This window comes from Trachymyrmex cornetzi, unplaced genomic scaffold (assembly GCF_001594075.2).
Source record: "Trachymyrmex cornetzi isolate Tcor2-1 unplaced genomic scaffold, Tcor1.1 scaffold771, whole genome shotgun sequence".
NCBI classification, from domain to species: domain Eukaryota; kingdom Metazoa; phylum Arthropoda; class Insecta; order Hymenoptera; family Formicidae; genus Trachymyrmex; species Trachymyrmex cornetzi.
The window spans coordinates 156,749-170,656 of record NW_017300104.1 but is presented as its reverse complement, the minus strand read 5'-3'; the positions used below and the strand labels follow the sequence as shown (position 1 = coordinate 170,656).

General features: G+C 33.7%; 2 protein-coding genes across 2 annotated transcripts; both read right to left on the bottom strand.

Annotated features, from left to right (window-relative positions):
- Nucleotides 1–1,858: 1,858 nt before the first annotated feature.
- Nucleotides 1,859–7,690, bottom strand: LOC108768263 (uncharacterized). The gene is made up of 9 exons (XM_018518638.1): nt 7,441–7,690; nt 7,310–7,364; nt 6,586–6,729; nt 6,381–6,470; nt 5,815–6,077; nt 5,666–5,730; nt 5,248–5,578; nt 3,662–4,903; nt 1,859–2,646 (listed from the first exon to the last, which is right to left on the bottom strand). Exons 1-9 carry the CDS (start codon nt 7,478–7,480, stop codon nt 2,435–2,437), a joined length of 2,442 nt encoding a protein of 813 aa, XP_018374140.1. The 5' UTR covers nt 7,481–7,690; the 3' UTR covers nt 1,859–2,434.
- A 124-nt stretch (nt 7,691–7,814) lies between these two features.
- Nucleotides 7,815–13,536, bottom strand: LOC108768262 (solute carrier family 35 member F5). Its single transcript, XM_018518637.1, has 9 exons — nt 12,791–13,536; nt 12,440–12,644; nt 12,110–12,247; nt 11,964–12,020; nt 11,174–11,437; nt 10,918–11,100; nt 10,415–10,731; nt 10,066–10,314; nt 7,815–9,917 (listed from the first exon to the last, which is right to left on the bottom strand). The coding sequence occupies exons 2-9, from the start codon at nt 12,599–12,601 to the stop codon at nt 9,848–9,850; spliced, it is 1,440 nt and encodes a 479-aa protein (XP_018374139.1). The 5' UTR covers nt 12,602–12,644; nt 12,791–13,536; the 3' UTR covers nt 7,815–9,847.
- Nucleotides 13,537–13,908: the final 372 nt, after the last annotated feature.

Below are 13,908 nucleotides of genomic sequence, written 5' to 3'. Positions count from 1 at the left end.
TAACCCTAAACTTTTCATACGAAACATTTTTCTCTATCCCTACTAGTTTTCGAGATATTTGACTGGATCACTTCAGATGGTCCACCCTGTATATTAAATATTTTATAATAGTTTAAATAAAATATATAACCTCAACACGCGTCCCGATTGTACCGATTCTTATTCGAAATGCAGCTAGTTAGTTCTTGATTTGGCCAACCTCCGGACCTGATGGCTCTGAGATCTTGGATTCCAGTAATGGCTACCGTTAGCAGTCCAGAGGTATATAGTCAAAGTCTTTAACCACATTGCGAAAATTGCAAAATGGTAGAGAACTTTTTGACTTAAGGCCGCGGCACAGACTTTTGCATAAAGCATAATGCATAGTGCATAAACGAATCAACTAATCAGAATCTTTCCTTTCCTCCCATTCCATGGAAAAGAAAAATTTCGATTGATTGATTCTCTTATGCACTATGCGTTATGCGTTATGCAAAAGCTTGTGTCTGGGCTCTTAAGCGGGGAGCACAGACTCTTGCATAACACATAACACGTAATGCAATAAGAATATGTACCAATCGAAGTTCTTCGTTTCTTTTCCTTCCATGTAATAGAGAACTCTGGTTGGTTCAATTTCTTATGCCTCATGTGTTATGCATTATGCAAGAGTCTGTGCTCCCCGCTTTAGTTTAGTCCGCTCTATCTACACACAAGCACTTGGCAAAAACTTACGGGACATCCTGTATATATAGTTTTGTTCTTATAAAATCCAGAGGTGCTAGTGTCCAATTTTCAATATGACGACGTCCATACAGCAGTTTTACAACGGAAGGATCCCATTTGCCTACAGTTCTGATTGTACACACCACTCATATCAACTGGTGCCTAGTAACTTTTTACTGTTTTGCCAATGAGATTATTTTATTTTTAAATTGGCCAATCAGCGATACCTGTGTGCAATATGCGATGTGTGCAATCGGAGCCCTCCCTTTACAACTGTTATAAAATTCTTTACTATGATTGGTTTTGCCCTTAGTTGCTCACTGGATCTAAATGTATAAACCAATCATGGACGTTTTTTCGTTATTCAACTAGAAGCTATCGCAGCTAAGATTATCTTTGTCTTCAGGAATCAAAAGACGAAGATAGCCTTAGCCGTGACCAGGGTTGAGGATTTATTAAACATAACATATTATACATGGTTTTTATACTGTATAATATCATATGTTATGTATTACACGTACGTTTTATACGTTTTATATGTATATTATACGTATTATACATAAGAAACTATTCGCAGCTCTAAATTGCCCAACCCTGGCCGTGACCGTGGTTGCATAACGAAAAAATGCCACATAAGTACTCAAGAATTTTACACAGCTGCAAAGCTGCTTTTTTTACTGAACGCAGCCAATAGCCTCACTTTTTGTCTCAGTCATGAAGCAATCATGAAGAGTTGAGGAATGAAAACTAATGAAGATGAGGAACAATAATCTCTTTTCTTAGTTGTTTCGAATTATAATTAATTTTATATAAATATACAAATACTTTTATTGCAACATGTCGAAATTGTCTTCTCTACTGAAAAAAAATCATGTCACATAGTTGCATCATGAAATCATGTATTTGAAACATGTATTAAATCACGTAACGGATTGTTCCAAATCAGTACGTGATTTTAAAATTATACATATTTTCAAAAGTCACATGATATGTTCTTTTTCCTTCTATTTCTATCAATCAATTCTTTAAAATTCGATAACTATATATATATATAAAATCACATGATGGACGAAATTATATTTGTAATATCAGATGTGATTTTTCAAATCATATCATTTTAAAAAACGTATTGATTTGGAACAATCCGTTACGTGTTTTACATATTTTAATTACATGATTCCATCATATATAACGTTGTGACATGATTTTTTTTCAATAGGGTTTCTGTTTTCATTTCATGTTATATATAGTCAAACCTATAGATGCAATAGCGATATACACAATTATATGTATATTATATATAAATTCGTGTATGTATACAATATATATTTGTAAGAAATATCGCTCTGCATAAAGATATAGATACACACAACTCACGAAAACGTTGTAAACAATAATTAAGATTCACACAGCATATGGTAGCCGATGATACGATATCCAACAAGAGAATTCGGTTCTAGTTAGTGACATTTTTGTCTTCAGGAAACAAATTCTCTTATTGGATATCGGACGTCATACGTCGGATGTCGTACGCTATGTAATAAAATGTGTATAAACGATCAGCCAAGGATGAGTGACAAAACACGTTAGACACGTGGATTCGAATAACTTAACATTTCTCACATTACAAATGCTGAAAATGACATAGATTATAGAATGCTTAATACGGATTTGTACAGATATGACCATTGCAACGAAACCATCTACTACGAATTTGAAAGAGTCGCAAAGATTACCGCTTTCGATCAAATCTTACTGGCCGTAAAAAAATCGTAGTCAAGACGTCGATAACTCCATTGAGAGCTTCTCCAAACGATGATGTGATGTATTGGAACATTAGTTCGATATAATTCGTGTTCTCATCGTCGCATTCCTCGCCGAAGAAATAGTCGTACATCATACGCAAAAATATCACCGCGACGTACATCGCGATACACAGCAGTGCTAATAGAATTATAAACGTTAAATTGAAAAATAAAGATCAAATTGTTTATAATTAACCCTTACCGTACTAATATGGGTAACTAGTGACCGAGCGATTCCTGTTCATGCAAGTTTCTTTGAGTCTTTCGGTAATTATAAATTATACTACATTTTATTATTTTCCAAAATAAAGAGTCAATATTTATTCTAGAAAGTTGAAAGTATGTTGGTGAATTTTTAGACTATTTTTTTTATTATTTTGAAGAGGTGAAAAAACGAAGAGATTCGAAGTGATCCTTGATGGTATGGATGAGGCACCAAATTGTAGATGGTATGGTAAGGGTTAATGTACCTTTCTATCAATGCAGGTTAATCTCGATTTAATTTATTGTATTCTCTATCTTTTTCTAATTCTTACAATTAGAAGAAGATAAGTTAAAGACTAATGTTTATCTACACATTGACAGAGATGGGGTTAAGAATTAAATTAATTGAAAAAAGTATAACTTTGTTGAACGAGCGAGCGAGAGCAAGAAACATATTTATTGTAAAATTTAACGACAAAGGAGCATAAAACCACTGCACAGGTTGTTTTTTGTAATATTTAATATATTACAAAGATACAGATTTAATTTAGACGTTTCGGCCAATATATGTGGCCATCTTCAGTAAAAATATAAATAATATTCCGCATTAGTTACATTTAAACAATAAAATTCGCAGTCATATATTTTAATTAAGATTTCATTCCTTCATCAACCACGTATTATGGTTTCACGAACAAGATGAAAGAGAGCGTGATTTTTAATTAAAATGTATGACTGCGAATTTTATTGTTTAAATTTATGTAACTAATGCGGGATTATTTATATTTTTACTGAAGATGGCCAAATATTGGCCGAAACTTCTAAATTAAATTCGAATCTTTGTAATATATTAAATATCACAAAAAACAACTTGTGCAGTGGTTTTATGCTCCTTTGTCGTTAAATTTGATTAAAAAACTACTTTCTTATTAATTACATATCTATTGTACCTATGGCCCGAAGTCCGAGCAATCGTTTGCTCGCTCGCTTCATTCTTTTTCGTTGAATCTTCTTCACCAGCATGGAGGAGGGTAATGCAGAAACGCTTTCTCGTGCAACAGATGTCATGTTCGGATTTGGAGACGTTCTTTCATCACCAGTCGCCCGAGTTGAATCTCGAAGCGCTGTATTGATCACGCAGGAAAGGACAGAACATTGTCGTAATGTCTGAGATTCAGGTAGATGCTCGTTTAAACATTCGTTTTTTTCTTTTGCGTTATCTGGCTTGATTTTACACCGGAGTTTCCAGTAATACTCCCAATAACTTTTGTTCAACAGCTCTTGAGTCTCTAGGGGAATAGATGATGGCTTCTCAAATGAATTTCTCGTTCGTAGATTCGTCAACGAACGAGAATTTATTCGATCTTGTTTCGACGCATTGTACTTTACTAATATAGAATTCGTACTATTTATTCCGTTTCTTCCGTGTAACGATTGGCTTATTTTGGAGCGACCGCGGCTCTTTTTATATCGTTTACCTTTAATGCCACGATAACTAGGCAGTATCAGAGTACAGTCGGAATCTGTAATCGCGAAACGGGATTTCTTCCGTAAGAATGACTTTGCCTTTTTCGACAGATTCATCGGTGCCGTTTTACGTTTCACATTAATGCGCAGTTCTCCTCCATGTTTTTCCTTCTTATTTTCTTTTTTCTTGTTACTTTTGTTATATTCCTCCTTATCGTCAACTTGACTAAAGGCTAAACTTTTACCCAGTACTCTGTCATTTATTACATTTGTCCAAGATTTAACTGCATTGTCTCGATCATCTTTTACGTGATACGCCAGCTTTTGTATCCCAGTGTCGACACATGAATATATCTGTGCTTTCGCCATCTTTCTTTCGCTCGATTTCGACATTTCTCTCTCGTTTTTTTCTCCATTTGCGATACAAGAATCTATCACGTAGCTTTGATCGATGAAATTTTTTAATCTTGCAGCGATATTTAAATTTGAGTAACTTAAACTTTTATCATTGTTGATGTCAATTGCATTATTTAATTCTAACTCATCAAAGTTTCCACAACGATCATTATCGAGCGTGATATTCTTTATAATATTTTGATTCAACGATGCGACGTTTTCTTTCGCGCTTATTTCGCGCTCGGAAGTGTGGTGTCCTTCACAATTTTTGGAAATACTCTTATTCTTCGAAATATCATCGTTACTCTTTGCGTTATAACACTCAATATCTAAAAACAGCAAAATTTCAATCGTTCTTATCTTGCCAAATTATCGATAATATTAAATTAAAAATAATTTTGTGGCTCTAAAAATAAATCAAATACAAGTAAAATGCCTATATGAGCTCCCGCGATTGTTGATACGTAAACACAATAGTATATTCTATAATCCACACTAAGGACTCAAAGATTTTAGAATTCAGATTCGAAACGTTTGCAAAACGTAACTTTGTTGCTAAGTACGTTCCAATCGTTTGCGATCTTGTCGCCTTGTAAATATATTATTTATATATCAATCGTGAAGACTCATATTGGAATTTTACTTATATTTTATTGAGATAATGATGTATTACTATCAAGTGGATATTTTTCATTCTTAGATTCCCTGAAGCTATGCATCGAACTGATACTCTTCATCGATTCTGTACAGACATTCCCGACGATTTCTCGACCTTTCACACTGTCACTTTGACACACGGATGGCATGTTAACATCCTTTTCCATTTGCATAAGCATACTTGATATTTGTAAAGGTGTATCGCGATATGCGACTACAGGAATTTGAACGCTGCAACACTGTAGTGACTGCGTGGCCGAGGATGCAGTTTCTATGTTAACAGGATTGATAGGTAGCGTGTGTATCCTTTTCTCATTAACCATTAAAAACAGTGGCCTATTAGTCTCCTAAGACACATAAATACACGATAAAAGCCTCCTTTTAATATGCAATGCTAATCATAACGCGCGATCGCAAATTGAAACCTTGCATACTTGTTTTTGTTCTTGAGGAAATCTATTTTCAACGTCGTATTGCTCGTTAGTCGCATACTGCAAGGCTGCAATCAATTTACAATTAAAATCGATTTTAAAGGTTAATTGAATCAATCGTTTCACACGATATGACAATTTTATACAATTACTTGGACAGTATTTCGCTTCTAAAATGGATTGTTCATCAATAGGATAATCAGTCATCTGGTTCGCCGATTTTGTTACATTTAATAAATGATCTACATCGTGACACGTTGGTATATAATTGTTTACGCTTTCGCTCGTTTCCCGCAATTTATTTTCAAGCTTTTCAGTTCTTTGCGTGATACGTGTGTCTAACTCTGGTGTTTGTTCATCATTTTTTGTGAAATAAAATTCATTTGGTTTCTCAGCCTTTTGCCGTGATATCTGTCTGCATTTCATTACAAACTGTATTGATATGGCATGTTAACGAAACGAAACGTAGATAAAAATATATTAAATAATGTTAAAAAAATATAATAAATATAATAAAAAATATATTTAAAAAAATAAATTTGAGCAGACTATAATATATATGTATATTATATATGTGTTTGTGTGTGTGTGGGAGGGGGGGCAGGTTACTGTGTGCCACTTATTATATTTCCTGTAGAGAACTGACTTGCCATAAAGTCACGAGTTATTACAAAGCGTAAATTTAATATGAAATATATTATCTTGGAGAAATTAATGCCTTTTAAAACGTGGATCAAAACAGCCAGGTATTCTTTTCGGTATTTGCGTGATTGCTTTGCATTCTTGGTTTAATCTTGATTTGAGATGTCTAAAATAAAACAAGAGAAAAAAATAGGAAATGCAGCAATACTCTTATCTCATCGCAACACAAAGTTATGTACATACAATTATAACAAGCAGTATCTGAAATGCTTGAAACTTACTGGCTTGCAACAGTTTGCATTACACTACGACCTTTTCTGGGAGTCCCTGTCAAAGTGATCACACATGGAGGTTCAATAATGTCATCGGTAATGTTGCTTGAATAACGTAGAGGTATTTTGGGCCAAGATGGATCGGAAGGAATTCTAATATCAAAGATATGATGGTAAAAAAAATTGAACAAGATTTTATTTACTCTTACCACCGACGAGATACTATTAAAGACCGTCAACTCTGGGCAAACTTTCAGCGGTATAAAAAGGATCCCAAGGACACGGAGGTAATTGAAGAACGCTGACATTATTGATAATTGATATAAATTTGCTATTATTAACATAAATATTTGGCTAATATATTATTAAATTCATGATTTTTTACTACATAAATGCTCCATAAATAAATATGCATACTTGTAAAGCTGTAATATCCTATATATTGCCAAAAAATTATAATTTTTTTTTGCAGTTATCATCTCTGTTGATCAAACTTTGACGAGAACATTGAAATCACAATTTTAAAGAAAAATCAGGTATTATTGAGTTCTAAATGCATAAATACGTCTACTAAACTAATAAATCATAAAATTAATGCAATATTATCCGTTTTTAACGTTTAATCACTTCAGTATTCACAAGGACGCAAACTTCCATAAGGATGTCGGTCTTTAATGGTATCTCGTCGGTTGCTCTTACTCAATAATATAATAGTATGCATAATTATATATACCGTAACGTGCCGATATTACACTTTTCTGAAATTGCTGATAAATTTTGTCCATTTACTAAAAACGTAACAAATATTAAAATCATATGTACTATTGTTTCTGTACGATTTTCTGTAATATTTTTTGTTCTTACCTTTTATGTGCAATTCGAGTGTTTGGTTATCGTGTGCCATGTCGCAAAAGTTTGTATAATTGTGAATATTTCAAGTCCTATATTGCGCTATTTCAGAAAATCAGAACTTGATACATTAGCCTAAAAAGTTGTACGAGGCACGATTGTGTCAATTACATGTTTCTTCTCATCATTCGAATGCCGTTTTTTATACAACCGAATTCTAAATTTTGTTTATCGAGATTCACTTGTCTTGGAATTATTTTTTCTTATTACCGCGTAAATGTGGATGTATAAATGAAATTGTTAAGGATTATACTTTATTATCACATAATTTTTATATAATATGTATACAACTTTAAATTTAACTTTAGAACATAATATTTACACTGAATATACAATAGACATAGTTATAGCCAGTCTTGGGTTTCGATAGAGAGAGAAAATGTTGAAACGTTTTCTTTTTTTAATTTTGAATACAAGATCACGCGAACAATTTACACCATCCGAACATTAGCAAATGTCTTTTATGGTGGAATCAGATTCCACTTCTCTATAATGGATATGACCGAAAGCGAAAAATACCTTTCGATTGATGTGCGATCTCAACGCACAAATTCAATTTCAAGTCTGGTTATAACATTACAGGAACGATCAATTACTATTTACTCGAAATTCTCTTAATAAATCGCATTATACTATATTCTAAGATATATTTACGCAACATTATTATTTATTGTTATATCACATCACATCATTAATTTAACATTGCAACTGCCCTTTGATCTTTTTATTTATTTTTTTTCGTCAAAGATGTTGCTTTCTTACAAACTTGTTTTCTCTTTGAAATATGTGTGTGTGTGTGTGTGTTCGTCCTTCTATACAAATTACCCCGCTGCTTAAATTGTCTCAATGCTGTACTCTAGCGTAGATACATATGCATACAATTTTTAAAGACATTTTACACAAAGTCGGAAATTGTAACATTTTTAATAAAAATACGACGTAGCGTAATGCGCCGCTTAATTGAATGAGATCAGTCGAGATGTATATCAATTCTTCAAAAGCCAGATATGAACGTTTCGATTTCCAATTGTGTACCGCGGATAAGAGATATAAAGTTTAAGTTTTACGACTACGTGGGACAGCACATAAGTGTACCATATTCCATCTTAAACAAATTTTATGTGTCCATTTTTTCGAATAATTAACAAATCTGTTACAGAATTTTGAAATCAGTAAACATTTTACATTGCAGTTTACGATACTCATTTTACTCGTGTATCTTATCTACAGCTTGTTAATATTTGAACACATAGTGATAAAACTTGTGCGTATCGAAGCGGAAGAAAAATTTTAAACATAAATTATTTCAGTTGTAACAACTGAATTAAATCACGAAATTAAATCATGTTTAGTATATAGCGGGATGTGAGCCGAATGAAGGTGTGTCATGACTAGACTAGACATTTGAAATATAAATGAATCATTGTTCTCGCCGAATATATAAAACTTTGATCTCATGTTATTGAGTTTCTACTCTCTATGAATGAGTACTTACTCTTCATTTTACTATCAACAAATTTTTATTGGTCCAAAGCTTTATAGCACTCTCTTTCCTCACTATGTAACTCTTAGTAAAACTATCTCATTTATAATACTTCGTCTAAAATCAGCCAAATACTAAAAATAATAAGTACAGAATGCACTAGTGCTCCGTTATGAAAACGTTACTTTTAGCACGTAGCAGAGTGCCATTTGCTTTTGTTAATAAGTTATTCATTCATTAATCGTGTTATAAAGCTTTAATAGCATAAAAAATATTACTGTTTAGTGAAAAGTATAGTCTTATGAAGGAATATTTCTTTGATTTTCATTAACTTTCTATTATATAGTATATATACAGATTTTGGTAAAGACACTGAATTTCTGGTTCTTTGCGAATCCAGTTATAGGATAGGGTATAGCGCAAGACCCAAAAGACGCATAGTCTCGAAATAACAATTATTATGTTATTACCAGATCTTAGTGGCACAGTTTATGAAAGCCACATTCATTTGCAGAATAAATTGGTAAGAAATGTAAAAAGAGGTAGCTTCGGAAATGCATAATGAGCTCGAACAAATAAAGCATGTTAATTGCGTCGTAAATTGACTTGCAATCGTTATTGTCCGGCAGTAATATCATTTTGTGATGTTAGTATGAAATAAAGCGATACATTCGCGTAGAAAAAGTAAGAGACTCTGTGATAATCATTACTGCACACAGTAAGATATAAAACTTAAAATGATTTAAATGAAAGTGGGTATTTACGGCCGATGGAGGCACGTACTTACCGAGAAATGTGTGCTTATTAATTAAGATGTTATTACAATGATGTATGTAACACACAAGGTGTTTTATTTTCAATTCTCTCATTATTGTCTTGTTAAGCTTCATGATCACCACTGTCTATTCCTATTAAAGATTCTGTTTGCTCTGCTTCAAGATCTGGGATCCTGAAAATATTGATTTCTCATTTCATAATTTGTATGTATGTGTAGTACAGTTAGTACGTGTGTGTTACGATATTATAACTCTAGTCAATTTATATTGTTATTCTGATTTATATAATATTTATATCATACATGTTAATGCATGCTTTACCTTGTAGATCTGTTGTTTTTCCTGCATATCCAGATGAAAAACCTTTTAATTAAATCCATAACAGGATCCCAATTGTCGTAATAAGATAAAAGAGATACTGTCAGGAATGCTAAAAGCATTGGAATACTTCCCAAATAGAAAATACAAGGGTACTCAACTTTTTTCAAGAGGACATCGGCTACCATTGACATGGGCATTGTTAAGCTTACAGCCATTGTTGCTACGAGAGATGATGTTAAAAAGCAACCCCTGTAGATACAATAGAATGCAATCACGTTACATAAAAATATAAAAGTTGTTATTATTATTACCGTATGTATGACAACACGTTGAATTGTATTGAAATTACCATAGCCAAAGAACTTGGCTCAGAACAGTACCAATTAGACCGTTGATAATTAGGAATGTCCACTGATGGCTGTTGGGCCATTCAAACTCTTCCCAATGACCATAATGAAGAATGAAGAATAAAGGCCACAGAAGTGTTAAATTGAATATTCCCACAAAGCCAAAAAACATTGGTATATCCATCTTGTCTTCGTGATCTACTTTTCTTTTTAAAAATACAATGTATGCAGCATAAAAAAAAGCACTGACTAGAGCTAATATTATGCCCGTTGACATATTATTACTTTCTATAGTTAAATCCGAAATACCGACCAGTACCTGCAAGTAAAGAAAATGTTTTTCAACATATATCGCATGATGATATCTAACACATGCATATCTTCTATTCTCTGTATTCAAAAGGAAATGTGAAACGTTTACGTTAGACGTTCTGCTTAAGAATTATTTTATTTAATTGTATTTGCGAGTTTAATTATAATTTGCGTGAGTAAACTTGCAACTTACCAGTCCGAAGATACTAACTATCACAGCAGCTAATTTGGACAGGGTAAATTTGTCTCCTCCATTACTGGGAAAAGAAGCAGCGAGAAATAAAGTGAATAAACTAGACGTCGAAGACAATACAGTAACAATTCTAGCTGGGGTCTGCTCCAACGACATCTGGTATGTATAATTTGCCATGAACCACTGGAAGACAGTACCGATAACACGTAATGCCGAGAGAATAATGTGTTTAATTGAATTTCACATCGTTACTTACAAATAAGCAAAACATAAGAGCTATCTTAGCCACTTTTTGTACAGAGAATTTGTTAGCTTGTCGCCTCGCTTGTTCTCCAGCTCTGACACTGGCTTGATAACTAAGTCGTGCCAATAAAGCCTCGGTGGCATCACTTTCAGACATATGGCGCACTTCCGCCAGTTTGCTGAATCGTACAGAGCGAATGGACGAATCGTCACTTTCCGTTCCTGACGAACGATCACAATGATCCGGTGTTTTTATTGGAACAAACGTTGGATCACTCTATGATAAAATGATTAATTTTGTTAGTAGATTAACAGCGAAACAGGAAAATCTTTTATTTCGCATATGACGTGCATACACAAAAAAGGTCTAGTAATAATTACCAAATCTTAAGTGAAATAATTTACAACCAAGTCTTCGGTCAATATAACTAATAAAATATTTTTACTTTTCTACATATTTAGCAAGTATTAACAAACGAATTATATTACCATATTTGCAGTAATACTAAATATTTAAAAAAGTAAAATATTTTTAGTTGATTAAATATTTAATTGGAATTATATTACTCGACATTTGGTAGCTACTACCAGATTTTTTTTCGATGTGGATCAATTTTCCTTATATCAATAGAATATTTTTTAACATTTTTCTAAAGCAATTTACTTAAAAAGTATCTGGATTAGATCCAATGCATGATATTTTATTTTGCATTATCATTAACGTATGATAAAAATATTACGACGCACAGATCTCTCAATTCTAATAATTTCTCTCACGCATACATACACACACACATACTTACTAGACTTGTATTAGCCTCCGAATAAAAGTTATCATCTTCAACATTAGGATCTATAAACTAAAAGAAAGTAAAATATATCAGAATTCGTGAGATGTACAAGTGAAGAAAAAAAAGAATAATGTGTTTTATGCAATTTCAATAAATACCATATATGTTGCAGGCTTATTACATTGTTCTCGCCAGGGTGGCCAAAAGCACAGGCCAAGCAAATAAAATGTAAACATAGATGTTCTTACATATGTACTAAAAAATGGCCTTTCAAATGTTTCATCCCTGTAGATGTACTGAAATGATATATATTATGTCACTGTAATTTCTATTATAATTGTATATACAAGAAAAATTTTCAAATATATCTAATTATCGATCACACCGACAATTGCAAGTGACAAATGTTGGTAAATAAGCTAGTTATAATATTAAGCTAGTTATAATATTTGTGGAGAAGGTAAAAGATACGAAAAGTTTAATCTTACTTTGGTAAGCTCAGAACTGGAAACCCAAATTATATCGACCAGCAATAGAACTAAAAGTCCTAGTACAAGTCTTTGAGATTTATTCATCATCGCCGCAAGTTTATGAGGATCCTCCGCCATCCCCTGTTGCCTACGCTGGCGTAATTCCACAGAACAGCTCATCTTGGCTTCTTTTCTTTACCACATTGCATTTATACGTTTGTCCCTGTAAAACAATGCAATATTGCAATGTCACGAGATGGATAAAACTGGTATCAATAGAATAGAAACCTTAGTTTAGAGGAAGGTATAACAACTAGTGGTACATTTATCTCTCTTTTTCTCCTGATAGTTGGAAAGCCTTGTAATTACCAGGTGGAAAAGAAAAACTGATCTTTCATGCGTTATACGTCCACAAGCTCGTTTTAGTATAAGAATTCAGGCAGCAAGAATGCACGAGCGCGAGGCCAAACTCACGTAAGCAGGTGTCAAATCAGCGATAAGCGAGACTTACAATTTTTTTCTCAACGTCACACTGACAAGACACCTAACCTAACCGGCTGGTTGCGGCCTCGGCCACAGCCGACGTTGATTCTGCATCACATCGCTCTCTTGCTAATAATTGAGCTTCAATTGTATCGGTTTTCACGATTTCGTGCACCTTCTAACAACAGAGAAATATCACGCTTATTGACCGTAAAGCAAAGCAAATTCGCGCTCCACCATACGTCGTAACAACGCGTTGCAACGCATCTGGCCGCGTCCGCTAGCCGCCTACATCTACATCTTCCTTGAGTCCATTGGGGCACTTGGGGCGCTAGTGATAATGGGCAAAATGGACAATAACAACATTAATAATACAGGTGCGTCAGTGCTATCGCGTCTGATAACATCCATACATATCGGCACAATATACCTCTCTATCTCTCTTAGCTCTTTCTCCCTCGCCGTTTTATTTTCCATTATTTCTAACATATTTGCCGCGCACTACGTTGCACTTGCACTGCGTAAATAGGTTTGTTTTTTTTCTTTGCACTGCTTGCACTAGTTCAAGAAGTGTACACTACATCGTTCTTTTTGTGTACACTTCAACGAAATGACGTCATGTACTCTGTTCTTTTTTGAGGTGTAGCAATACTCAGTACAAGAGTTCACTGTACTGCTTGTACTTAAGCAAGTGTATAATCACAGTCGAATTTGAGAAGAATAATCGACTGTGATTGGTCAATTTCTTACTCTTACTTCTTATTCCGTGTATTGTAGACGACGCCTTACACTTTGTGCATTCCTGTGTGCGTTTGTGTTAAGCCAGATGTCCACGATGCTAGAAATCGGTCCGAGATCTCGGAGAGAGAAAAAATTAACAAATCGCATTTGAACAATTTGATCACATGACCATTGCGATTGGTCAATGCTTTCTTTATCCGAAATCTAGGATCGATTTTTAGCATCGTGGACACAAGGCTTTACGGTGTAGTGCAATATGGCAG

What these genes read in the sequence shown, in the direction of transcription:
- LOC108768262 (XM_018518637.1), bottom strand. Translation starts at nt 12,601, where the DNA reads ATGAGCTGTTCTGTGGAATTACGCCAGCGTAGGCAACAGGGGATGGCG. An exon ending in ATAAGCCTGCAACATATATG is followed by an intron (nt 12,021 to 12,109) that starts GTATTTATTGAA and finishes ACTTTCTTTTAG; the next exon opens with TTTATAGATCCTAATGTTGA. An exon ending in AAAAACAACAGATCTACAAG is followed by an intron (nt 9,918 to 10,065) that starts GTAAAGCATGCA and finishes CAATATTTTCAG; the next exon opens with GATCCCAGATCTTGAAGCAG.
- LOC108768263 (XM_018518638.1), bottom strand. Translation starts at nt 7,480, where the DNA reads ATGGCACACGATAACCAAACACTCGAATTGCACATAAAAG. An exon ending in ACTCGAATTGCACATAAAAG is followed by an intron (nt 7,365 to 7,440) that starts GTAAGAACAAAA and finishes TTACGTTTTTAG; the next exon opens with TAAATGGACAAAATTTATCA. An exon ending in ATGCAAACTGTTGCAAGCCA is followed by an intron (nt 6,471 to 6,585) that starts GTAAGTTTCAAG and finishes GTTTTATTTTAG; the next exon opens with ACATCTCAAATCAAGATTAA.